The sequence below is a fragment of the Ambystoma mexicanum genome, chromosome 4q (genome assembly GCF_040938575.1).
Source record: "Ambystoma mexicanum isolate Mex_15411 chromosome 4q, UKY_AmexF1_1, whole genome shotgun sequence".
Classification (NCBI taxonomy): Eukaryota; Metazoa; Chordata; class Amphibia; order Caudata; family Ambystomatidae; genus Ambystoma; species Ambystoma mexicanum.
The window spans coordinates 252,472,029-252,499,596 of record NC_090928.1 but is presented as its reverse complement, the minus strand read 5'-3'; the positions used below and the strand labels follow the sequence as shown (position 1 = coordinate 252,499,596).

Sequence of the window (27,568 nt, the reverse complement as noted above, 5' to 3'; positions counted from 1 at the left end):
ATGCACTATTCTTAAAAGTATGGTTAACATCTTTTCTCCCTTAGCAACTGTTTTGTCAGTCTAATAGAAAGTAGATGTGAAGGTATTTTACTCTCCTGTGATTAGGTTGTGCCTCTTCCCAAAAGTAAAGTGTTGGTATCACCAGATTAGTCCCTTGAGGATAATTGTAGGAGCGTCCCCCAACTGGGCCTTGCTTCCCCTGACTTGCTGCTAGCCTGTCCTTAATAAGTCTGCATTAGGTTGTTGCCTACCTAGAATAACTATTCAGTAAAGTGTAACATTGGGGTTTATTTTTCCCCTCTGTTGTGAGGTTAAACAAAGTATGTGGGTTTTACTTACCTTGTGTTAGCTGTGTGCCATCCAAAATAAGTTACAAGAGTTACTGCTTAACTCAATCTGGGGTTCCCCCATTTCAAAAGCACCTGTAATTGTATATTACACCCTTAGGTTTTACTCACCTAGTATTACTGTGTGTTATGACAAAAGTAGTTATATCTTTACTGCACCTAGAATAAGTGTTTGACTATTCATCAAAAGTATATTGTCCAGTTGACTAAGTGATTTGTGCTGAGAATCATTCTACAGCTGGAAGGGTTTACTGCCCTTGCATTACTGACTGTAATTGTAAAAAGTAACAATTGTTTTTTACTCCCCAAGAATAGGCTTGACCTATACTAAATGTGTATGAAAAGGTTTTGACTTCCCTAGAACTACTGTTAGGTACTTCAAGTAAGGTCTATACTTGTGTCTGTGTACTTTCAAGTATAGTGTGTTTTTATATTATGATTTCATATAATTTGTTAGTACTTACTTAACCCTAGATTCATCAGGGCCTACCTGTATTTAATAAATCCTTTATTTTTACAATACAAAGTGTTTCATTGTTTCTTTGGATCATTTGTATGACAATTTCATTTGTACTGATTCTACAGCCCTCTCTCCCTCCTAAGATGAGCCTGGCTGCTCTGTCTACGCTACCATATACTCAGGTTGTACAGCCTTATATTAAGAGTGGAGTCTTGTACTGCCTCAGTTGAATGGTTTTACTAAGCCCTTCGATGGACTTCAGAAAAACTGTCCTCACAGAGATCGAGTAAGATGAGGACAGAGGGGAGATTAGAATCAAGGTTATATATCAATGTCCACAGTGTGCTAGCAATTGAAGTCACCCGAGGGTGTAGGAAGTGGTTTATGGTCTTTCCATCGAATAGTTACCATCGAAGGTAAGTACCATCAAATTTCAACCAATGGAAAATGTTTCATCGAATTCCCATTCATAAAGTGCACATTGTTTATGCATCGAAACCCTTTATCAAATAGGGTTTCGTTCTATAAACACTTTCCATTTTTTGCATGGAAATTCGATGAAACATAATGCTACAGGGCGCTGTCCAAGTGCTGAAATCTCTATTTTTAACACTGGACAGCTCCTTGTAACTTGGGGTATTTGTTTATTGGGGGTCCCCTCAAAACCCCCCTCAACCCCCAGATGTCCTCTTCTCCTGTGCCCCTCCCCCCCAAACCGCCACTTAAAAAAAAAATGTAACCCTTGTCGAGTGCTGAAATCTTTTGTTTCAGCATTGGACAGCTCCCTATAACATGTGATTATTTATTTTTTCAAATTCGTGTGTGTGTGTGTGTGTGTGTGTGTGTGTGTGTGTCCCCCTAAAGGGTATATACTTGCTTAATTTAAATCTCAGCAAGTGTATTTTATTGTGGCATATTGCCCTTTCTAAAGAAGGCTTATTTAAAATTGAAAAATAAATGCATAATTATTTTACTTGAGTTAGTGTTTTGGATACTAGTCCTTGTGAATCCGTTACATCTCTACAGCTCACATTTACCCCTATTAAGATGTCTGGCTGCTGACTCACTCTACCAATTTGTGTAGTACAGACAATACCAATAGTTGGGTTACCTATTGCCAAGAGGACCAGGCTGATGCTGTCTCCCATAGGGTTACTACATACAGGTTTGCCTAACATGGCTACCTAAAGGCCTCCTTCAGAACCTATTGGCTTTGTCAGTGCTAGTTCCCTCACAGGTTTTAAATGTTGACCACTTTAATGCTGGGGTAAGACTGCCTGCATCCCTCTGGGAGAATCTAACTGTTCTTATAACCCATCAGTCTGTTCTGATCTAACCTTTCCTTCCTTGAACTCAATATTGCAAAGGTGTTGCTATATAAATGCTATACTGACCTCAAATGATGTCATCTCTGGGTGCTGGAACATATGAATGAATACTCACCTGCTTTATTCACTTTTTTAATTTAGTCCTAACCGAGAATTAATGTTACAGCTAATTACTGCTTTTTAAAGTGCTTTAAATATTTGTGCATAAATAATGTATTATGTAACTTTGTGTGTAAGCGTTTAATTGGATACTTTTATTGGCTGGTTTCATTGCACAGCTCTACAGCTCACATTACCCCTATTAAGATGAGCCTGGCTGCTCTGTCACACTAACAACTTGTGTAATAAGGGCCCATGTTAAAATGTGGTTTACCTAATACCAAGAGATAAGTCCTGTGTAGTCCCACACCAGTTGGACGGCACTCATTCTTACCTATCACTTAATACCGGAGACAGTCCCTAAGCGCAAGACCGGTATTTGAACCTGTGGTGCTCGTCATTGTTTTGCTCCCAAAACAAACTTGTTGCCCATGAGCTATCCTCCTGGCCCATAATACATAATGGTTATAGTTTCTAGTTCTCATTTGCTACTTTCCACCTTGAGATTGTGTAGTGAAAGCTAATGGTGCTTGGTTTCGATTTAATTTTGGAATTTAAAATGGTTCATATAAGCTGGCCTGCATCTGACCATTTAGTTCCATGAATGGTTTCTAAGGTTGACAGAAGGACTCTTAACTAGGCGTCTGTTGCAGGCAATCTGTTTATCAGTGTTTAATGTCGAGCGGTCCATTTACACAGGTTCTTCTTGCTCTGGGTGATTACATGAATGTGCAGTGTCACTCGTGCATTGGAGGGACGAATGTAGGTGAAGACATCCGAAAGCTGGATTACGGGCAGCATGTTGTGGCAGGCACCCCTGGTCGTGTGTTTGGTAAGCATTTATTTTCCTATTTTGATTGACGAGATTTGCTAATCAATGACTTGTCAGTAATGGATAATGCTAAGCTTTTTATGAATATTTGATGCAACATTTCTGTCCCTGGACTAGTTCTTGATGTGTCTTGGGGAAAATTGTGATGATTGGGAGATTCCAAAGCACAGCGATTTCAGGTGAGCCTTCTAAACGGATGTCGAGAAGCAAATGAATACGTCATTTATGGCATCTGCCTCTCCTCCGCCTATATACCACAAATGTGAGACTCTATTCACTAAGAAAACCATACTGACCTTATCCTGGAACAATAGAAGAAGAAATGAACCTGCAAACTGAAGATGCTGTAACTAAAGATGGCGAGAGCAAGTGACCTCACTGCCAAACCGATGTAATCTCTGAAACACAAGTGCAGAGCTGCTGAGTGGAAGTGGCCAGCTTCGAGCACATCCTCTGACGGATGGAAGGACTGACTGGTCTGCTGCCTGCATCCAAAGGCAATACATACTATCCATCCGCTTGAAGAAGAGGTCTTATATCCAACCCTCCATCTCTGAGGTCACAAACTACTCGGCTGAACTGTTCAAAATCTGCAAGGAACTTGCCAATCCTACTGAAGTCTCCATTTCTCCTCTTCCTTCCCTGGCCCCTCACTTCATTACTAAAACTCAGGATATCCTGTCCTCCCTCTCCCTCTCCCCCCTCCACCACTCCCTTCTCCCTCACCCGGGCCTCCTTTGATCCACCGTCTCACCTTCCCCGCCTTATCACCTGATCAGGTCTCTAGATTAGTCTGCTCTATGAAAGTCTCATCCAAACGGGTGCTCCCCTGCGCCTCAAGCACTGCCTTGTGCGCACTCTCCTCAAGCCTTCTGCTGACCCCTCCTGTCCGGCTTACTATTGCCCTTTCTCCATTACTCCCTTCCTGGGCATACTCTCAGACAAGATGGCCATCTCCCAGCTTATCCACTACACTGAATCTGTTGGTTGTCTCCACGGCCACCAGTCTGGCTTCAAAGTTGCCAGAAGCATGGAAACTGTACTCCTGAACACCAGCGATGACCTGCTCTCTAATCTAGACTCCAACTCTCCTTCCTTTTTCATCTTTCTTGACCTTTCCTCTGCCTTTTGATACGGTCAGTCATGCCAACCTTCTAAATCGGCTCGGTGATACCCTTGGCATCATGGACCTGGCTCTGTACTGGTTGACCTTTCCTCCGACTGACCTTCCCAGGTTCACCTAGGCCCTTTTCTCTCCTCCATCTCACTCTCCACCTGTGGTGTCCCTCAGGGCTGTATCCTCTCGCCATGGCTTTGCAACATCTACCTTGCCCCATCCAGCCCATTTTAGCTCTGCCTTCTCTCCTAACTTCCAGTGTTATGTAGATGGTACACAGCTCTCCTTCAAGTTTCGGGGGTGGGATATTATGGGAAGAACCAGGATTTTAGGGCCTTTCTGAATTTTATATGGTTTTCAGTGTTACAAATGTGTAGGGAGTTCCAGATGATTGGCGCTTGGTCGGGGAAGTAGGATCCGCCCAGCCTTGAGGAGTTGAGTTGGGACCACTAGGAGAAATGCTGTGCGAGAACTGATATTCCTTGAGTGCTCGTAGGGCACGATTTTGTCTAAGTGAATCAGGTCCGGACTTGTGGACGGCTCGTGGGTGGTGCACATGGCTTTAAAGGTAGTGCGTCTGCTAGGGAGAATTCTCATAAATGTGCCATTTCCCTTCACTTTAGAGACCTCCCAGCAACTTTTCTTTTCCCCCCCCACTCTCGTATTTTGATGTGTGTTTTACTCTGATGTTCTTTGGTCATGGAGTTTTAGACAACTCCATAGGCATCATCTTTTCATTTGTGTCACACACAGCACCCTCAGTGCAGTGACGCAGGGGAGCCTTTTAGGCTGTCGCAAGGTTTAAATTCCTTCTCTGGGATGAACTACTGTTTCCCAGAGAAAGTAAAGTGAAATTGACTTTACTAGTCTTTCAATATTTGTAGACCCAGCCCACCCTATTGTAAAATAGAGTGCTGGAGGGGTTAGTTAGTATCCCCTTTGTCTAGAAACTCATGTAGCATTCAAATGCTACCCTTTCCTCTCAAAATGGTTGGTGGCAGTGGTTTTACAACGAACTACCATGTTTTTTTCCCGACCGTGAACAAGGGTAGCGTTAAATCGCAGGAGCCATGTTTTTCAAGATGGCGTCTTAGCCCCCTCTGTTTAAACAGGTCCCGGTCTTCTTTTTCGCCATATCTTTTTGGAAAGGTCCTTCTAGAGTTTGTCTCTGCGCGCCAAAACAGGTTTGGTCCCTTTGTTCCTATGCCTTTGGCGGGCGTCAGGACTAAAGACCGCCTCTGGTGTCTGGGGTGGGCAGGAAGTGAGAGGTGCCCGAAACCACCTGTGCTTAGTCTCCTAGGAGACCCAAATGCACTCTGGCGTGATTGGCTTGCTGACTGTCTGGCAAGGACAGCCACCCTGCTGGGTGAGTGACAGCTAGGCTGGAATGAAAGGGAGAAAACTGTTTAAAAGGTGAGTCTCTTGGACTGGAAAGCAGAGTCGACCACTGGAACGAAGGAACTGAAGACGAGCTGGAAGAGACGGCTGCTGCTACTCCTGGACCGTTGGTTTGCCCGGTGAAGCCCTGCTGCAGGTCCAAATTGCCAAGTTCATCTCGACAGAGAAGCCCCTTCAAGGACGACTTCTTCCTTTGAGTTTGTGGGACTAATCCACTCATAAGCCACCTGGATACCATCATCAGAGATGGGTAGGATTAACCAGGGGAAGGACACCAGCATGTGTGCTCGACAGCTACTCTACATTTTGCCAGCTTGTGTGACCCGTCCCGTTGCAGTGCAGGAGTTCCCCCCCCCCCCCCCCCCCCTCCCGACGTCCTCCATCTTGTCCCCATGACTGAGGCTCAGGAACAGTGAGATCTGCAGGAACCAACATCTTCAGCTGCATATTTTCTTCATATTGAGGTACTGTGCCAACCCGATTGAGAGAACTTGCCTCTCGTGGTGAAAGTTCGTGAAACTTTCCCAACTTGCAGGCCTAATCAGCTTGTCACCTAACATATGATTCTTTTTTGTACAAACTACTTCTGCGAACTTTGGCAAGCACTTTACTGTTTACTACAAGAACTGCTCTTTCCAATCCAAGACTAGTCCATTGACTTTGGCCTAGGCCTATTGAACTGAATCGAGTCCTCTAGTGAACTGAAACTATTTGCACTACCTAAGGAAGTATTTGTGATCTATTAACGTGTGCCTTTTTGCTCCCAGTTAAAGTAACTGAAATGCTGTTTTGCTCCTATTTCAGGAGAGCCTAATTTACTCAGAAACGTATTGGTTCGGTATTGAAGTGTTTTTGTATAATAAGTTGCCTCCTTCTAGTGAATGTTTTCCAAATGATTGTGTAATAAAAGTGTTTTACCAAGTAATCTTGAGTGTCTACTTGAACCACTGTGATTGTAAGACCTCTGTGTAACATCCTTTTACTGCTCCCATTCCCTTTTGAGATGAGCCTGGCTGCTCAGCTCGCTACCACAAACTGTGTAGTAGAGACTTATACCAAAGGTTGGTTTTACTTACACCTGTAGTCCTAATTATATGTGATGGTCCCAGAGGGTACTGCATGCAATTCTGCCTAACACAGATGATTATTCTCCCGAATACCCCTACCCGAAGAACACAGGCGGCAACTCAACGGGGGAATTTTTGACTATTTTTCCCTCTGGGGCGATTCCCCCTTTAGATTTGTTGGCCTCAAACCAAAACGCACAATGCCCAGACTTCGCATCCAGGTATGGATGAGCTGGTCAGGGAAATTTATTTCCACTTTTTCACCAACGCAGTTTCTCAGCAGAATAGTGCACAAAATGCTCCAGCAAGAAGCACCTCTCATCCTGGTTGCTCCAATGTGGGCGAGACAACCTTAGTTTCCACATCTGCTCAAACTGGCGATGTGCAACCCAATCAAGCTCCCATACCCCTTCAACGTGCTTACCCAACACAGGGGACAACGTTACACCCACATCCTCAGTCTATGAACTTGGCAGCTTAGCTCCTGAAGTCGGAGTTTGGCCATTTTAAAACTACCTCAAAGGTGTATGGACCAGACACTGTTACTTTAATGGAAAAGATTTGTAATATGGTGCCAGTCAAAGAAAGTAAACCCGATTGAATGTACTCCCATCACACATTCTTCCCTACATGCTCCACTTACTAGACTCTGGCCTAGTATTCAACTACATCACGGTTCACCTAGCGGCTCTATCCGAGCTCGGTGTGGTACTCAAAGCTCATATGTCCTCCCTTTTGAGCCTATGCACAAATACAGCCTTAAACACTTAACATGAAATACAGCTTTTCTGGTGGCCATCACCTCCATAAGAAGAGTCTGCTACAGGCTATCGGTGCAAGACCCTTTCTTTGTTATCCACTAAGACAAGTTGGTAATAAGAACACACCCTAGGTTTTCACCTAAGTTCATATCCAAGTTCCATGTTAATCCATTGAACTACCCGCTTTCTTTCAAAATCCTTCAAACTCAGCTGAGAAGAAACTCCATACACTAGATGTAAGGAGTGTGTACTATGTAACAAGACAACCACTAAGAAGAACAGACCAGCTGTTGTCTCCATAGCACCTGGCAGGGAAGGTGATCACGTTTCAATTTGCAAAGCAGCTACTTGGAGGTCTATACATACTGTTACTCAGCATTACTGCATTGACACACATTCTAAAGCAGATTCACAGGTGGGACAAGCGGTGCTGAAACATCTATTTGCTGCTGTACCTTTTTACAACCCACCACCACTGCTCGCTATTCTATGCATAGCATATGATCTAAGCAGATCCACAATCCTCCGATGGGATACATTACTTGCTGTAATCATATTTCTGATGCTTGTGCCTGCTTGTATTCACATGCGCCCACCCTTCCTCCCCTGTGGAGAAGATGAATAGATGTAATACTCTGCGGCTACCACTAGATGTCAGCCTATTCATAGCATTTGAATCTAAGCTGATAACAAGCATCAGAAATAGGATTACAGTGAATAATGTATCCCATATATTTCATTTTTTTAATTTGTAAAGCGCGCTGCAGCCCAAAGGCATTGAGGCGCTGTTGCAGGCAAGTGACTTAGTTACAATTTCGTGGAAGCTTGCTCAAGGATTACAGGGAGCAGACATATACTTTTCAGTATGGTAAACCCATCTAAGATGAGTAATAACTTCTTGTAACTATTCACCCAGAGTTTAAAGTTCGCAACTAACTCATTTACAAGTAAACTTTTCAACACTGATTTTACTTTTTACGGCAGACCCCTTAAAGTATCCAACCCTTCCCAATTCTAGTACATGAGTTCCCTCAGAGGTACAAGAGGGACCCCAGTGCTGTAGGAGCCAGCTATAGGCAGGGTGAGATGGGGGTTAAGTATTTTACTTTAGAGTTAGTTGATGGTCCAGGGACTTCAGAGAAGACACCCTAGGAGGATACCAGCATTGAGCCTGTGTCAACGTGACGATGGTCCTCACAATCACAGAAAACACCCCAAAACTACACAGGAATCACAGGCTATTTGAGGTAAGTAAATACCCAAGCCAGCACAGTACCTCAGCACAAAAGACTTTGCAGCAGGACGACTTCGGGATTTGTAGCCAAAAACCCAGGCGCTGCATTCCTTGTCGGGAGGGCAGAAGACAGGACCCTGGATGGACTTTTTCAGCAGAGATCGACACAGAAGGCTTTAGGCAAGGGTGTCTTCGAGGATGAATATCCCCATTCTTATTCTAAATGTATCTCTCCAGCACTCCACAAAGATTGGTTGGGGGTCGGGGGGGGGGGCGGCATCAGGGAAGAAGGGGAAGGGTGCTGGTTTCACCTAATAAAATGTAAAAGGGATCCCAAAGATCTGTTCTACCATTGCAGTTGTTACAAGGTTAACCAGAGAGAAAGTTAAAAGGGGGACCCCAAGCACAACCTAGCAACAATAGGCAGTATGTGCCCAAAATTGTTGGAAGATGAAATAAAAATACACTGAATAGTCTTAAAAATGACACCCATAAAGAGTTAGAGTATGTGGTTGTGGAAAAAGGTTCCCACTCACTGAGTTAAAAGGAAAAATAATCCACCAGTAATGCAAAATGTTTGGGGGTTGACATAGGTTAGGAAGATTTATCATTACTATGAAAATCTTACCTAACAGCGCTGTATAAATATCCTTTAACATAACCTTGCTGCGTTTTCTCCAGAGACCACTCAGAGGCTCAGGATTTTTGTTGGGGACGCACCCTTCTGTGCTTGGTTCGGTCGAGAGAAGACTAGGAGTTGCAGGTGCAGAGGTCTGGTTCTGACACAGGATTTCGTTTTGTTAGGCCCAGTACTTGAAGCTCGGTTCTAGCTAATGACGAAAGGAAAAAAACTTCTGCGGAGCAGGAGACCTCCAGGGAATGAAGAACACTGGTGGCAGCGACAGCCGCCATTATCAGGCGGGGACAGACTATCTTTGAATGGTGATGACTGCAGTGAGGTATCCAAGGAGGGCGCAGCTCTGTCCAACAGGTGGTCCAGGGACACTTCAAAAGGCTCAGCAGGCACAGCTCCTTGAGAGGTCCAGACTGGTTTTTCACACCGGTCCATGGGGTCAAAGCACAGGCAGTCTTCTTGAGGTAGAGTTGGAGGTCCAGAACTTCACCAGGACTTGGCTGGCAGTGGGAGTCCTCTGTCTGCACTTCTTAACAGGACTCTTGGCTCCATCCAACAAGGAGTCCTCCTTTTATCCAAGATGTGGACTGGAAGCATGCCCAGTTGTAACGATCTGCACCATTAAAACTGGCAGTGGCTATCTAATCATGTATAGCCACACATTCTGCTCAGTAACGGATACTCTGGGGCACAGATGTAGACTAGGACCAGCCAGCCCATCTGCCACACAGAAAAGCTGAAGCTTTCCCAAGATGGGGTATTCCATATATGACCATTCTGGACCCAAGAGGGGAGGATGAAGACCAAAGGAGAACATGGCCAAAGGTCAGCCTTAATTCTCGTGGCAATTGCCATTTTACAGTATGTAATGCTCTTTGTAGTATTCTGCAGTGAAATGCAAAAGCGCACTAATAAAAAAATTCAAAAAACCAGCCCATCCTGGACACGTTGCATCATTAACCATAGAGTTACAAAAGAAAGATCTCTAAGGATATAAAGTATCCTAACCACACTTTATTGTAATGTGATGTCTGCAGATCTTATTTTTTTTTTAAAAAAAGAATCCAGTACGCAAGACAGTCTCTCAGTACAGATAGTCTTATGTCCAGGATTCGAAACAAAGCAAAGAGAAAGGGTGTCCCATAGAACTCTTAGGGAGAACAGCGGCAAAAAGAAAACCTTTGCTATGAATTTCCATCTGCCATTTAGGGCAGGTGCTTTGCAATCTCCCATGAGTTTAGAGAAAAATGGAGGATATGTAAGAGTTTGTAGAAGTGACTACTGTACTCTTATCCCATAGCCTTCTTGCCTCCATTCATTTGGCCTGCACGTCTTACAAGCTGTTGGTCTTAAACGGTGGCTTGATAGTTTGAGGTGAGAGTCGGGAGCATGCTTGTGGAAGGCTACGGACTGCTGGCATATCCACCGGACGAACATGCGTCCCACTTCATTTTGAAGCTAAATGTTTCTTTGCCACATAATATGCTTCTGTCCTAGTTGTGTAAAAAAGCCTGGTTTTTCTTCAATGGGGAGTATAGATTTGAGCCTAGTATTTGTTACGGTGAGTGACTTCTACTGCCAATTTCATACGCAGCATTCCAGTTATCTTTTATTCTTGTGGAATTTTAAAAGGAGAAAAAAAACACATTGGTCGCAGAGTCATTCTCATGGTCAGCTTTTCTGTGCCACATTTGTCAGCCATTCTGACCGCTAGCAAAGTTACTGTTTATCTGGATATTGAGACTTTTATTGGTTTTAGTTGAGGCTTTTTTGCTTACAAAATTGTTATATCAAGTAAAGGGGACAAAATTTGTGTGGAATAGTCCCCAGATTAGCATATTTATACTTTTGTTTTTTCTTTATGCAGATATGATTCGTCGCAGAAGTTTGAGGACGCGTGCTATCAAAATGTTGGTGCTAGATGAAGCAGATGAGATGCTCAACAAAGGTGCAAATGCAAAACGATTCTTCAAATATTGTTTCCTGCGATCTGTGCAAAATGTCTGAGTTGTTGACTTTGCTTTTACATTCGTTGGGTGTAGAGGTTGAATGCCAGCCCCATTCTTCTCCTGGGGGATTCAAGAGGAGAGATTTGGGGTGGGTGTGTATATTTTAATGTGGGATGGGCAAAGGAGGTCTTGGAGAATTGGAAACCTGTCTCCGGATCAATGTTTGGGGTTTTGATTACACACAGTTGTGTATTAACATGTGATATGCAAAATGAGTATGCTATAAAGGTGCAGCAGTACCAAATCATCACTTTGGAGTACCAGGCGATGTTGCAGTTACAAAATGCCGTAGCAGTCCTTTTCTTTTTTCTATGACCAAACCAATGACAAAAAACAATCTGATAATACCATCTTTGAGGAGCTTTGTGGGATGCACATGAACATAACATAGCTATTGTTGGGCTGAAAGCCCACTGCTGGGGAGAATTTTCATTTCTGTGCCGATTACCTTTAACATTAGAGACCCCCAGCTCTTTTGCTGGACACAGGGCTTTAAAATTTTTACTCCTTAATGAGTGAGACCTTTTTCTCCCTCACTTGTGTTTTCCGGACTGATTTTCTATGTTCCTTACTGTTACTCCATAGGCATCTGCTTTTGCATTGTGACACACAGCACATTTTATACAGTGCCACTAAGAAGTGATATATATGATATGGTATTTATAACACTCCTTAGATAAGTGTTTCAAGGCGCAACTATGCAAGGCGGCAGAACAGAGGGAGAACAAAGAATGATCTTACTAGGCCTGTTAGGCAAATTGTATGCAGTACCCTTTGGGTGCACTACAATAACCCCGACCTCTTGGCAATAGGGACCCAACCTTTGGTATAAGTCTGAACTACACAGGTTGGTAGTGTGGCTGAGCAGCCAGGCTTCTATCAAGAGGGGTCAATGTGAACAATGTTGTGACAGTTTCAAAGTACAATTATTCAAATGAACTCTTACACTCAAGGTTTCTTCATAACTAAATTAATTTATTTCAGTCAGTTGTATAGGCCTTCATCAGAAGGGAGCAATATAGGTAACACTTATAGTACACTTCAAAACGCACGCTTATTTTCTCTAAATCAGATGATACCCATTGGGGATGGCACACAGACACTTCCTACACCCTCAGGTGACTTAAATAGCTAGGACACTGGACATTGATTTATCACTGGTACATTTTAAATCAATACTGAGTTTGGTGTAAAAGATAGAGGAATGATCAAAAATACACTATGGAGATATAAAAAGGTCACCCATAAAAAGAGTGAAAGAAAGGGTGCGTGGGGAAAAAGGTCCACTCACCCACTTCTTGATGTAAATGGAGTGGGCCATTACTAAATATAAGTTTAGCGCTTGTTCACAAGTTCCCACCCCCAACCTAAATTCGAGATGAATATCTGATGAGATGGAATTGGTCAAAATCCACTCTTCAAGATGCTGCAAAACCACCCTCCGAAAGACTTTAAAGGTAGTGTCCAAGAGGGATACGATACTGTGCTTTCACAGTCACCGGTTTTAAACATAGAATAGTTAATTGTGTCCTTCCATGAAGTGGGAATAGCCCCAGATGACAGTATGGCTTCAAAAGAGAAAATCAAAAAGGGTGCCTAAAGGTCTGTAAGGTCCTGAAAATAATCTATTGCTGCTGCGTCTGGGGGCAGCGGCCTTATTATGGGCTTGGGTTGATATTGCTTGGGTAACGTCTGACCAGCTCGAATTCCAGGGACCCCGCTGTAAACTAAGAACAATCCCTACCATCCTGCTGGCACTGATAGTGGCGCAAAATGCTCAACCCAAACAGCGGCTTCGACAGTTGTCTTACATTCCTACCACATTTAGATTTGGGCCCAGAGTCGGCCATTTCCCAAAAGGTTGGAGTCTGTTTGGAAGCCTCAACCAGGGCTTCCCAGGCCTGTAAATAAAGCTCTAGATCAATATCTAATTGTAGGAAGCACTGGGAATAATTGCACTATTAGTAGCGCACTCAGATTTTCGAGTAGATGAGTGCTTTTTTTTTGCCAGTTCACACTCCTCATTAAATCACCCTTTTCTGCCCCTTTCCTGTTTCATGGACAAACATACCCGAAACCTTATTCATTACATTTTCAAAAATATTCACCATAACGAGTGGGGTTCTGGATATCTTGATTCAAATGTAAATTAGGGAGGACTACCTTGCGTTGTATTCTAGGATTATTCCGCTTTGCCCATTTCATCCTGCGTTTACCAGATGGGGCATCCTCCATCTGATCAAGATGGGGGAACTGTACTGAGGTAAAGTTTTGCCTTTGCTAGTATCCGGTGGCACATAGGGGGAAGTGGTCACTACATGGCTCATCCATAACCTGAATATCTTCCACCATATCCCAGTGGGGTCCCAAAATACAGAAATAATCAATCAAAGGTGGCCCGGTCCATCAATTTATACACAGCCATTCAAGGATCGCATGCCACATTCAAGCACCCATAACCAAAATATCGCCCCCTTCGCACACCTACTAGCATCCAACATTGGGAGGGATCTTGAATACCTAGAACCTGGTGGTGGGGAGAATTTTCATTTCAGTGCTTAATTCCTCCCACCGTAGAGACCCATAGCTCTTTTGCTGGATTCTCAGCGTCAGTGCAGCGACGCGGAGAACTACTTTGGATTTCAAGGTTTATATAGCTTTTTCTGTGTGAACTACAGTTAACAAGAATAGTAAAGTGAAATTTACTTTACTTCCCTTTTCTCTTTGTAGGTCCAGCACACACCATCTAATGTGGAGTAATGGTGGGTTACATGGTAGTCATTTGTTAAGTAAGAATTGGTGCAGTCACACTGTGTGAGACTACACAAGGCTTATCTGCTTGGTATTGGGTAAACCACCTTTTTGTATAGGTCTCTAGTACACAAGTTGGTAGTGTGACTGAGCAGCCAGGACTATCTTGAGGGGGTAAATGTGAGCTGTAGAGCTGTATCAATAACATTTGTTTATACAGGTATCCAAGTAACACTTGCACTCAAGGTTTCTGTTATAATGATTTATTTATGTAACATCAATTTTTAAATAAGCATTATTTAAAAAGGCAATTCATGTAACAATCAAAATATACTTAAAACCTACTTTTCAGAATCACAGCAAGTCGGTCAATAATCATTAGATATGCTTCTTACACAATTCCTACACCCTGAGGAGACTTCATTCACAAGGACAATAATGGCATTTATGTATCTCACTAGTTATACTTTGCAGATTCTGAGGTTGCAGAAAGGTTTAAGGAAAGAAAAAAGGTTAAGCAGGTTCTCCGTATAGGTGAGGACAATTAAATCTTCCAGTGGGATCTAGACAAGTCTTTCCCAGCAATAGGTCTTAAACAAGTTACCACCTATGAGGGGCAGAAATATCAGTCAATGGGCTAGAAGAGTATGCAGGGAGCCAGGACAGTCGGTCAATTGGAACAGTCCGTGGAGCTGTGGCACTTCTTGGATTAAAAAAAAAAAAAAGTCTTGCACAAAGTTGGAGCGTTTGTAGAAAATCACTTACAACTTGCAGGGTAACAAGCTGTAAAGCCTGTGAAAGGAGAGTTGGAATCCACTCTCAAAAGCAGCCAATGCCAATCTCAATTGAGAATAGCACAGCCAAAAAGACGATGAGGTAAGTACTCAGTCTAAATAGTACCTCTGGTTTGAAGAGTGGTCCAGCTGGATTCTGACCTGTTGCAGCGGTGCAGACCCAGTGTTCCTGAGTCTCAGTTGTGGGGACAAGATGGAGGACGTCTGGAGGGCTCCTGTGGCAGCAATTTGGAGGTCATCGGCAGCTACGGGCTCTTTTTGGATCAGCAGCATTTTGCGGTTTCAGCGCTTGGTAAATAGCACTGTTGCGGATATCTGATACCGGTTGGGCTTCCTTCAATCCTTGGGTCCTGCACTCTGGCGAGGGGACCAGAGCTCTGGTCGTCCTGCTTCTGGTGGGTCCTTAGGAGACTCCTGGAGCTTCTGGACGAATCTCAGACGTTGCACTTTCCTACGGATTTCTCGACCCCTGGCACTCTGGCTGTACTTCTTTGCTGCTGCAAGAACAATCAGGGAAGATGGTCCAGTGGAGTTGGTCTCGGGGATAGTTGGTCCCACTAACCCAAGGGATTAAGTTGTCCTTTCCGGAGCTTCTCTGTCTAATTGAAGAAGCTGTTTCAGCAAAGCAGCAGGGCTTCACAGGGCAATTCAAAGTTCCAGGAGGATGCAGCAAGCTTCGTTCATGGTTTCTTCAGCTATTTCTCTCAGTGGTTGACTCTGCCTTTACTCCCAAAACCCTTGCCTTTTAAGCAGGTTTCTCCCGTTCATGAATAGCCTAGGCTGTCAATCAAACAGGGTGGCTGTCCTGAAAGCCAGCCAATCAGGACTGGTTGCATTCATGCACTCCTACAGACAAAGCACCTCGGGAACCTCCCTCGCATCCTGCCTTGCCAGACACATTGGAGCAAGAGGTGGGCTTCAGGGCTGAAGTCCTCCAAAGGCAAAATAAACAAAGGGCTCAAACCTGGCTCCGCACAGAGTAAAACCCAAGACCTCACGAACAGAAAATAGCAAAAAAAGAAGACCTGAGCCCTTTTGACACAATGGTCACCCATGGGTGCTATACTGCAGCTGAGGGTTCAGCCTGCTAAAAAAGCACAATGGTAGGAAAATGGCACCAGCCATTTAAAGTAGTGAGTAACGTAGAATGTTAGATGCAAATGTATGAAAAGGGGCTAATAGGTAACCCCCCCCACCCCCCTGACTCCCTAGCACGCCAGATAAAATGGGGGTGGGGGAGTGTGCTGGACCTACAGAGGGAAAAGGTAAGTAAAGTCCATTTCACTTTAATATTCTTGGGAACAGTAGTTCACACAAGAAAAGGTATTTAAACCTTATGAGAAATCTAAAGGAATTCAGACACTGCACTGAGGGTGCTGCGTGTCACCATACAAAAAGTAGATGCCTATGGAGTTTGTCAGACTCCAAAAACAGTAAAAACACACAATCCAAATTAGGTGAAAACACATGAGTGAGATAAAGGTCTCTCACTCACTCCAGGGTTAAAATTTAAAAGTCCAGCAAAAAAGTAGCTGGGTAGGCGGGGGACGATCTCTAAGGTTGAAAGGAATTAGTCAGAAAGAAGTATTCTCCCCAACATCCCTTATCCCTCTTTCTCATGTAACATTTTTTGTTACCCTCACTACTTTAAATGGCTGGTGGCAGTGTTATGTTACTTTGCATTTATATAGCGCCTTATGTACCATTGGTATGATCTCAAGGCGCTGGTAGGTTGAACGCCCTCAAGGGGGCGGGGGGGAGAGGGAGAGATGCATGCATGTGCAGCAGGTGTGGCACTCGTATGATAACCACTGCTTAGAGGTAGGTGTGGTGGTTGGGACATCAGGAGTATGTTCGTTCTGGCAAGGTGATACCAGACTGATTCTGGCTGCGTTAGGCCTGAGGAGAACGCCTAGGCTGGCGGGTGTGCAGCCAGCTGTGTTTAGTTAGGATGATGGGGAGTATGTGGCTGGTGTTGGTATGTGAACCGCTATACCGAATGTGTCGTAGTATTGCTGTGTTCTAGTTGAGTGGTGGTGTATACAAGAGAGTAAGCTTGGTGATGTGATGTGGTGGATTTCAGTAGGTACTTGAGATGGAGCGCCTTCATGCTCCATGCGTTCCATGCACAATGTCCATTCCATGCCCTCTCTGTTCCATGCATTCCATCCGTCGCATGTACTCCCTCAGTTCTATGCACTCCATCTGTTCAATCAGTTCCATGCATTCCGTCCGGTCCGCCCACTTCATCCGGTCCGCCCACTTTGTACACTCCGCCCACGTCATCCGTCCCATGCACTTCTTACCATCCTCTCGTCCACTTTATTTCTCTCGTTCATTTCATTGATTTCATCCATTTCACTCGTTCTATTCAGTTTATCCATTTTAATTTACATTGGCGGTTATTAGTTTTTCAATTTCTCGCTCGGATCATGATGCTGGATGGTTATTTATGATAAAGCAGCTTTGGGTTAAGGTCATTGATTGCTGTTATCCAGTTTGAGTTTAGAGTTGGTTTTAGGGGAAGAGCCATGTTTTCAGTAATTTGTGGAAAGACATGAGGTCCTTGGTGAGTCGGATGTGGGGTGGAAGTACGTTCCACAGAGTGGGGGCCAGGGCTGAGAATGATGATCCACCTGACTGAGTTGGTTTTTGGTATGACTAGGAGGCTGGCAGAGCTTGATCTTAGAGTGCGTGGAGGATGGTAGGGTTTTAGTTTGTCTTGAAGATATTGAGGTCCGGTTTTATGCATTGCTCGGTGAGGGATGCATAAGGTTTTGAACGTCACCCTTTGGGCACCCGGAAGCCAGTGCAGAGTTTTGAGGGCTGGGGAGATGTGATCTCTTGGGCCAAGTGCTAGTAGCAGTTTGGCTGCAGCGTTTTGTGCTTTGTAGTTTAGTCAGTTGGTACGCGTGGACTCCGAGGTAGAGGGGGTTAGCGTAGTCCAGTCTTGACATAACAATTGATTGGACCGCGGAGTCTCTGTTGGGAAAGGAGAGGTATGGAAAAATGCGACTGAGTTTTAAGGTGGTAGTGGCAGGACTTGGAGACGTTGTTGACTTGGAGCAAGAGGGTTAGGTCGGAGTCTAGGGTGCATCCAAGGATTTTTACAGAATTTGAGGGTGTTGGGAATTTCCCATGGCAGATGGCCAGGGTAGCGGGTGCGGAAGAAGTTCGGTGTTGCCACATACCATGATTTCAGTTTTGGAGGGGTTTAGCAAGAGGTGGTTTGTGGTCACCCAATGATCTATGTCGAGGAGGCAGGAAGCGAGGTCGGTTTGGCAGTTGGGTTTTGAATTCAGGATTAGTTGTGTCATCGGCGTAGTTATAGCACAGGATATTGTGCGAGCGGATTATTCGTGGGAGGGTGGACATATAGAGGTTAAACAGGAGGGCTGATAGGCAGCTCCTTGTGGAAGTCCAGTGTTGACTGGTCGGGCGTAGGAAGCATCGGTGGAGAGTAGGGCTATTTCTCCAGCATGGGGTCTGGCATGGATTCACATGCTCATGAATATTCCCCGTCGTCAGGCTGGGAATCCTCGGTAAAGAAAAAACCAGTATCCGTTTCGTTTCTGATCTGTCTTTCGTAGTAGTAACCAATCACTGGTCTCTTCGTCATACTGACCACAGCCAATGACTGCCCTCTACCTAAGCCCCGCCTCTGGCAGCCATCTTCAGATTTTTACCGCACGTTCATGTGTTGGGATCCTCGTGCTATTGCTCTCGAGCGTTAGTGCTATTTTTTTCACGTTTTTTCTCAAAAACTTCGTTTTTTTCGGTCAAAAGAGCCTCAAGCTCCACCGACTCTCCATCCGATCAACAGGGACCCGTGTCGGATTGGTCTACGCCCCTCAAGGGTGAAGATTCGTCGAGCTACGCTTTTGGAGGACTCCAGAAGTTTCTCAGGCCCATCTCGGTCATGGCCCAGGAGAAGGGAAGCTCGACGCCCGGAAAGCTGTTCAGGGTCTGCCCTGGATGCCAGCTGCAGAATGTCTTTAAGGAAGACGAACACTCCTTTTCTCTTTACTGCCTACATGAAGACAAGACGCACGTGGAGAAGGACTGTGCGTTTTGCGGCAACATGTTGGAGCGGACCATGAAGGACCGCCATCAACGTCTCGCCAACTGGCTGAAAGGGAAGAGCCCGTCCGGCGAGAAGAAAAAGAAGAAATCCGAGCGGTCTTCTAAGAACTTTGAGGACGCCCTGGCGACGGGGGTCCAACATAAGGCCAAGCACCACGAGTCCGCTGGCACCGGGAGCGCCGAACGGTCGGGCTCTACAGGCACCAGGCAGGGCGCACCCTCCCCGGCACCATCAACCACGAGCCAACGCTCTGGGTCGGGTAAGAGGAAGGCCGAGCACCCGGCGAAGCTCCTGGAGAGGCCCCGGTCGAGCTCGAAGGCGGAGGGGGAGCGAGGCAGTGTCCCCCCCCCTCAAGGAGAAGGCGGTGAGCGCACCAAGGGTGGTGAAAGCCTTAATCCATCCGGCCAAGGCCTCTATCGAGACAGTCGCGGCGGCCCTGGCTCAGCCTGTGGAGGCTACGCCGGTGGTGGCGACCTTGGGGCTCAGTCTCCCTGCCACCGCGGAGGGAGTCCTCTTTTATGCCCATCGACAGGACCCCCGTGAAACCTCCGACGGAGAAGAAAAAGGGGGGGCAGGAGGTCGCCGTGGATTCGGCCTCAACCTCTGAGGAAGAACTGATCGAGGTCTTAAGCCACGGCGTTGGCGTGGAAAAAGACCAGCCCGTCGGGAGGGATCCCGACGCAGGAGACGACATCGTCGAGGGTACCGACGGGGCCCCTGACCGCCCGTCGGATTCCCCTCTGCCAGTGGCGCAAGACAACTCGGCGGCCATTTTGTTGGCTATACAGTCCTTATGCTCAGAGATAAGGACGAGACTGCCGTTACCAGTGGAGGAACCACTCCCGTCGGGGGACCCGGAACCAGGCCCTTCGGGCAGCCCCCCTCGTAAGAAAAGAAGGATTCACCCTCCACCTCCCTTTTCAGCCGTCGCGCCCCGTTCAGCCCTCCTCCCCGTCCATGACTCGAGGGGATGATACGGGGACTGACATGGCCGCAACGGGTACGGACGACGAGGTGTACGACGAGGATATGCCGTCTCCTCCCACCCGGGCTTCCCCGCCCGACGAGATTGGATCTTTTCACTCCATGATCGCCAGGGCATCCGAGCTCTTCCAGCTCTGCCCTGAGGAGAAGAAGGAAGGTTTCCTTTATCAGTGGCGCGAGGCCAAGAGGAAGACGGTCCTCGCGGTACCTCTACTGGACGATATTTGGGATGAGGGCCTCTCCCTCCTCAAGAACCCATCCACGACGCCGGCTAGAAGGGACCGGTACGAGAAGAAGTACCGGGTCCCGGACGCGGCCCCCTTGTGCCTCCGGGCGCAGCCTACCCCAGACTCCGCCGTCTCCGCGGCGGCCAGGAAGAAAGCGGGGGTGGGGGGGGTTGCGGCCTCCACGTCGACTTCCCCACCGGACGGCGAGGGAAAGAAATTGGACACGATGGGGCGCAGGGTCATCTCGTCTGCAGCGGCAACGATTAAGGCGGCTAACGCCTTGGCTATCGTAGCCCGGTACGACAGGGAGCTGTGGTACAAGCTGGCTCCCCTGCTGGACTTCCTACCGGACGACAAGAGGGCGGATGCCCTGGAGATCTTGCAGGAAGGTGAGGTGGCGTCGGACCACGCCATCACTATTGCGACAGACATCGCCGACACTGGATTTCGCCAGTTGGGCAACGGCGTGTGCCTTAGGCGGCGTGGATGGCTCAAGGCTACTGACTGCCGTCAAGACGTACAGACCAGAGTCCTGGACATGCCGTTCGATGGGAACAACCTGTTTGGGAAGACAGTGGACGATTCCCTTCAAGCCATTAAAGCGGACACGGAGACAGCCTGGGCTCTCTGGGTTCTCCAGGAACGGCGGCCGCCCTTTCGGAGCGGCGGAGGCAAGGGCGCCTCCAAAGGTTCCGGCGGCGGATTTTCCACCTACCGTCAAGCGGCCTGTTCGTCGTCTCAAGAAGCTTACAGGGGACGAGGCAAGTCAGGCGGACCCCGCCGTCGTCGCCAAGGAGGTCAAGGCGGCAAAGCCTCGTCTAAGCAGGATTGAACTGGCCGTGGGGTAGGGCCCCCACCGAAGCACCCCGGTGGGAGGCCGGCTGGCGAGCTTCGTCAGCGTGTGGGAGTCCATCTCCACCGACCGTTGGGTGCTGGAAGCCCTAGCCCAGGGCCACGCGCTCGAGTTTCAAAGAAGGTGCCCGCGCGTCGTCCCTGTGGCCAGGAAAGAGCTTCACGTCCCTCAGCTTCTCCAGGAGGTAAGGACGATGCTAAGGAAGGGCGCCATCGAACTCGTCCCAAGGAGGCTTCGGGGCTCCGGAGTTTACTCAAGATACTTCCTCGTGAAGAAGAAGACGGGAGGATGGCGCCCCATCCTAGACCTACGACGGCTGAACAAGTTCATCAAAGCTCAGAAGTTCTGGATGGTCACCCTCTAGCACGTCCTGGGTCAGCTGGAGGAGGGCGACTTCCTGTCGTCGTTGGATTTGGAGGATGCCTACTTCCATATTCCCATCCTAAAGGGGCACCGAAAATTCCTCAGGTTCGTGGTCCAAGGGCGTCACTACCAGTTCAGAGCCCTTCCCTTCGGTCTACGGTCGGCACCCAGGGTATTCACCAAGTACCTTGCACCAGTGGTGGCGCAGCTGCGCCGAGAGGGGATCCACGTCTACCCCTACCTGGACGACTGGCTCATCCGAGCCAAGACGAGGGAGCTCGCCGTGGAGCACACGGCAAGGACCGTCCAACTTCTCACGGACCTGGGATTCTCTGTGAACTACGCCAAGTCCCATCTGGTACCCGCGCAAAACGCACTGTTTCTGGGAGCGAAGCTCGACAGTGTCCCTTCTGGCCTCCCCGTCGGAGGAAAGGACCAGGTCCATCCTGGGCAAGGTACAGCGGATGTTGGTTTCCGACGTGGCCAAGGTGAGGTCCATCAAGTCCCTCCTCGGAATGATGTCTTCTTGCATCTACCTCATTCCCATGTGCAGGCTCCGGATGCGCCCGTTGCAGGAGTTCCTGGACGCGCGCTGGATCCAAACGACGGGCGGCTTCGAGGAGAGGATCACACTCGATGAGAGTTTCCGCCGAGCGATCCGGTGGTGGGGCACCCGCGCGCATCTGACGGCGGGCATGGACTTCCAGACCCCAGACCACCAGGAGACAGTGACCACGGATGCCTCCCTGGAAGGGTGGGGAGCGCACACTGAAAATCTGCACGCGAGAGGCCTTTGGCTCCCGACGGAGAAGTCCCTCCATATCAACGTCCTGGAGCTCCGTGCAGTGTTCTGGGCCCTCAGGTCCTTCCTTTCGTCCCTCAAGGGCAAGGTGGTGAGGATCTTCACCGACAACACCACCACCATGTTTTACATCAGGAAACAGGGCGGAACCAGGTCCCCAGCACTGTCCAAGGAGGCGCAGGACCTGTGGCATTGGGCCGTCGCCCAAAGGATGTTTCTGGTGCCGTTTCATCTGGCAGGGATAAAAAACACCATCGCCGACTCACTCAGCAGGGAGCTGCGCTCGTGCCACGAGTGGGAACTACGGCAGGATCTAGTGGATCGCCTCTTCCGACGGTGGGGCACACCCCAGATCGACCTGTTCGCGACGGCGACGAACTCCAAGTGCCGGAGGTTCGCCAGCAGGTTTCCCCAGCCGAGGAGCATGGGCAATGCTTTCTCGTTCCCCTGGGCGGGCCTGTTCCTATACGCGTTCCCTCCATTGCCACTACTGATCCGGCTCATCAACCAGCTCAAGAGGTCACGGTGCAGGATGATCCTCGTCGCACCTGCGTGGCCGAGGCAGATATGGTTCCCGGACCTTCTGGACTTGTCAGCGTCCCCGTCAATCAAGCTGCCAGTGGACGCGGATCTGCTCTCCAGGGAAGGAGGCGCCATCGTCCACCACGACCCGAAGTCGCTGAACTTGCAGGCCTGGCTCCTGCAGCGCTAGAGTTTGGAGGATACGACATACCGGCCGACTGCAGAGAGGTTCTTGCAAAGGCCAGGGCGTCCTCGACTCTTAAATGCTACGGACACAAATGGAAGAGGTTCTCTGTCTGGTGCCACGCACAGAAGATTAACCCTCTAAGGATTACGGCTCCCCAAGTACTGCCGTACCCGTTGACGCTGGCCAAAGCTGGACTGGCAAACGCGTCCATCAAGATTCATCTTGCTGCGATCTCCCGATACACTAGAACCACGGGGCGGACGTCCTTGTGGTCTCATCGTCTGGTGAAAGAGTTCATGAAGGGACTGTTCAGATCGTTCCCGCCGGTGAAGTCTCCGGCCCCGGCGTGGGAGCTCAACGTGGTGCTGACCAAGCTCATGGGACCTCTGTTCGAGCCTCTGCACTCTGCCCCGTTGAAGTTCCTGTCGTGGAAAACAGCGTTTCTTGTGGCCATCACCTCCGCACGACGGGTGGGAGAGATCCAGGCCCTTTCCTGCAAGGCCCCGTACTTGACTTTTCACGACACGAGGGTGGTGCTCAGGACGCACCCCTCCTTCATGCCCTAGGTGCCGTCGGACTTCCATCTCAACGAACCCTTGGTGTGGCCTGTGTTTTTCCCGTCGCCTTCGTCGCCGGCTGAGAGGACTTTGCACTCGCTGGATGTGGCTAGAGCGCTGAAGTTCTACGTGGATCGCACGAAGTGTTTTCGGAAGACGTCACAACTCTTTGTGAACTTTGGACCTGTCAATCAGGGGAAGGCTCTCTCGAAGGCTTCCATTTCCAGATGGCTCTTCGGCTGTATCATGTACTGCCACCGGTTGGCAAACCGACCGCTGCCTGGCCGTCCGAGAGCACATTCCACCAGAGCGATCGCAGCTACCACGGCGTTCCTATCTGGTGTGCCCCTGCTGGACATTTGCAGGGCTGCTACGTGGAGGTCGACGCACACCTTCACGAAATTCTACTGCGTCGATCGGGATTCCAGGGAGGAGTCCAGGGTCGGCCAAGCAGTGCTGCGCAACCTGTTCGCCTGAGGTGAGCCTGGTGAGGAGGTAAGATGGCTTAATGTTGAGTTTGATGTGATGCTTAATGTTGAGCCTTTGCCACCTTGCGTGGTTGTGCATGTGGGTACTGCTATGTATTCTTTATTCATCAGCATGTGAATCCATGCCAGACCCCATGCTGGAGAAGGAACAAGATACTTACCTGTAACTGTTGTTCTCCAGCATTGGTCTGGCATGGATTCACATGCGAATCCTCCCGCCTACCCCTCTGCGGCTCTTCACTTGGTCATACTGCCACTTCACGTGCTTCCAAATCTGAAGATGGCTGCCAGAGGCGGGGCTTAGCTAGAGGGCAGTCATTGGCTGTGGTCAGTATGACGAAGAGACCAGTGATTGGTTACTACTACGAAAGACAGATCAGAAACGAAACTGATACTGGTTTTTTCTTTACCGAGGATTCCCAGCCTGACGACGGGAATATTCATGAGCATGTGAATCCATGCCAGACCCATGCTGGAGAACAACAGTTACAGGTAAGTAACTTGTTCCTTGGTTCCTATTGCCAAGGAAGGATGCTATCCATTTGAGAGCGTTTCCACGGATTGCCAGGGAGTGGACGCGGTCAAGGAGGATTGAGTGGTTGATTGTGCCGAAGGCGGCGGATAGGTCAAGGAGGATTAGTGCGGCGCATCCCGCAGAATCGGCAGTGTTTTTAAGGTCATCCCAGATTGGGTTTATGGTGGTTTCGGTTCCGTGTCGGGCTCTGAAACCTGATTGAGCGGGGTCTAGGAGATTGTTGGCTTCGACAAAGGCATTTAGTTGGGAATAGGCGGTTCGGTCAATGAGTTTGGAAAGGAACCTGGTGTTTGAGATGGGGCGGTAGATTTTGGGCTCAAGAGGGTCGAGGGAAGTTATTTTTAGAAGAGGCTTGATATGAGCAGTTTTAAACGCGTCGGGAAAAATTCCCGAAGAGAGGGAGTCGTTTATGATGGTTCTTGCGTGTTCTCCTGCGCAGGTAGATGTGAAAATGTCTTTGAGGGTTGTTTACTTTTTTTTACCATTGTGCTTTTCTACCACACGCCAAACCCCGGCTGCGGTACTGCACCCATGGGTGACCAATTTGTCAAAATGGCCCCTGGCTTGTGTGTTTTTTTTTTTCTTTCACCATTTTCTGTTTGTGAGGTCCTTCTTGGCTTTTACTCTGTGTGCATTGAGACAGATTTGAGCCCTTTGTTCTGCCTTTGGTGGGCTTCATTCCTGAAGCATGCGGTCCCGAAACTCCCCTGGCCTTAGTGTCTAGGAGTGCCTGAACTAAACTAGTCCTGATTGTCCGGCAGCCACCCTGCTGTTTGATCGACAGCCTAGGCTGTGCATGAGTGGGAAAACTTGCTTAAAAGGTGAGGTTCTTGGGACTACAGGCAGTCGACCACTGGAAGAAACATCCAAAGAAGAAACCGTGATGAAAAGCCTGCTGCAACCTCCTGGACCTTCAATTGCCCGGTGAAGCCCTTCTGCTGTGCTGACCTCCTTTTTCACCTCGACATAAAAGCTCCGGGCGGAACGACTTCTCCCCTTGGGTTAGTGGGACCAACTAACCTCGAGACTAACTCCACTTTGGTGCAATCCCCGACTGCTGTGCCTCTCCATTGCTGCAGCAGCCCAATGCCAGGGATCGAGTGTCCATAACCGAGTGTAACGTCTGCCGCAGAACGAATCAGGCCAAAAGCTCCAGGAGCCGCCAAAGGACTCTCCAGAAGCAGGAAATCCAGAGTCCTCTCACCAGAGTACCGGACCGAGGGAGCAAGGAAAGTCCAACCGGTGTCAACTGTTCATCAGAAACTGCAAAGTGCCGCTGAAACGAAGAAAACCTGTAGCTGCCGACTACCTTCCCGAGTACTGCCGCAGGAGCCCTCCAGACATCCTCCCTCTTGTCCCCACGACTGAGGCTCAGGAACCAGGGTCTGCTTGGCTGTAGCAAGATGGAATCTAGCTGGACCCCTTTCTTCAAATAAAGGTACCTTTTCGGGCTTGGTAGTACTTACCTTCTTGCCTTAAGTCGTGCTGCCTCACTTGAGGCTTGCACCTACTTACTTTCTGAGTCGATTTCAACTCCCTTTGCACAGGCCTACCGGCTTGTGATCCTAACTCCCTGACTTTGCAAGACTTTTATCCAAGAAGTGCATCAGAACTATAGGCTTTGTCCAAATGACTTTGGCTGTCCTTGCTCCCTAAAAGCACTCTTCTAAATCCATTGGCTTTGATATTGCTTGTCCGAGTAGGTTGTAGCTTGTGAATACTCTTACTGCTGGGAAAAGCTTATCTAGATTTCATTTGAAGATTCATTTGTCCTCCCATTTTCTAAGAAACTGTTCTAAACTATTTACTTCGCCTAACCCTTTCTTTCTGCAACTCGGAGTCTACAAAAGTATATTGGTGTGATTTGCAAATACTATCCTTGTAACTGAGGTCACCTCGGGGTGTAGGAGAAGTGTATTGAGCATATCCAAAGATTATAAACTAGCTTTATTGATTCAGAAAAGTAATTTCAACGTTTACTTGAAATGTTGCAATCAATTTCCTTTTTAAAGAATGCTTATTTAAAACTGATATTAAATATTTATTTATAACTGAATCCTTGAGTGTAAGTCTTGCATTGACGTATTTCATCTGTACAGCTCTACAGCTCACATTTACCCCTCTTGAGATAGACCTGGCTTCTCAGTCACACTACTGTTAGGCAAATTTGAATGCAGTACCCTCTGGGAACGGTTCATAGTCATAACATCGAGGGGGGAAAAAAAGTCGAAAGTCAGAATATCGGAAAAAAAACGTTGAAAAACAAACTCAAATTTCTTTGTTTTTTATTCGAAATGGGGGGTTCCCCCCAACTTATTATTTTTTTACTTTTTTTTTTTATATATATACGAGCCTAAATATAAATTTTTTAAAAAAGCAACTTTTTTTTTTCTCTATTTTGACTGCACACCTCTGGGAACACTAAAAGCTACTATGACTATAGGTATAGGCAACCCAACCTTTGGTATAAGCTTGTACTACACAGTTTTGGTAGCGTGTTGAGTAGCCAGGCTTATCTCAAGAGGGGAATTGTGAGCAGTAGTGGAGTTAAAGATTCACAGTTACACGTATTCAAATAAACTTACACTCAATGTTTCTTATATAAACGAGTATTAATTTATCAGTCGGTTATAAAGTCTTCTTTAGAAGGGAGCAATATACTAGTAACACACAAATACACTTCAATACTGTACACTCAGTGTTTCTGAATCAGACAAGGCCCTTTTGGGTTGGCCCACAGACGCTACCTACACCCACAGGTGACTTCAGTAACAAGGGTGCTGGGAACATTAATACCTTACTGTTGGCATACAGAATACTCTCAGTAGTTTGTAAAAGGCGAAGGTTATTGGAGCACAAGAAATTACAAATATTCTTAAGCAGGGCAAATACTTTCAGATAGCGAGAGAAGAAGCATTCAATTCAATGGGCTAAGCCAAAGTCAATAGGCAAAAGTCTTTGTATAGGATGCAGCACTTCAGGTAGGTAAATGGAAAAGTCTTTGCACAAGTTCTTAGGAGTCTTTGACAAAAAGAAGACTCAAATGTAGGGCCACAAGCTGATTAGACTTGTGAGTTGCACAAGTTACAAGCACTTCCACGGTAAGAGGCAAGTTCTCTTAGACTTGTTTTTACA

At 47.5% G+C, this 27,568-nt stretch overlaps 1 protein-coding gene across 1 annotated transcript in view; it reads left to right on the top strand.

Annotated features, from left to right (window-relative positions):
- The window catches only part of EIF4A3 (eukaryotic translation initiation factor 4A3), a 155,068-nt gene that overhangs the window by 73,806 nt on the left and 53,694 nt on the right, over window positions 1-27,568 (top strand). Inside the window, exons 5-6 of the mRNA XM_069607816.1 lie at window positions 2,934-3,066; window positions 11,145-11,225. Of these exons, the coding sequence (XP_069463917.1) occupies window positions 2,934-3,066; window positions 11,145-11,225 (214 nt within the window). The remainder of the gene's footprint in view (window positions 1-2,933; window positions 3,067-11,144; window positions 11,226-27,568) is intronic.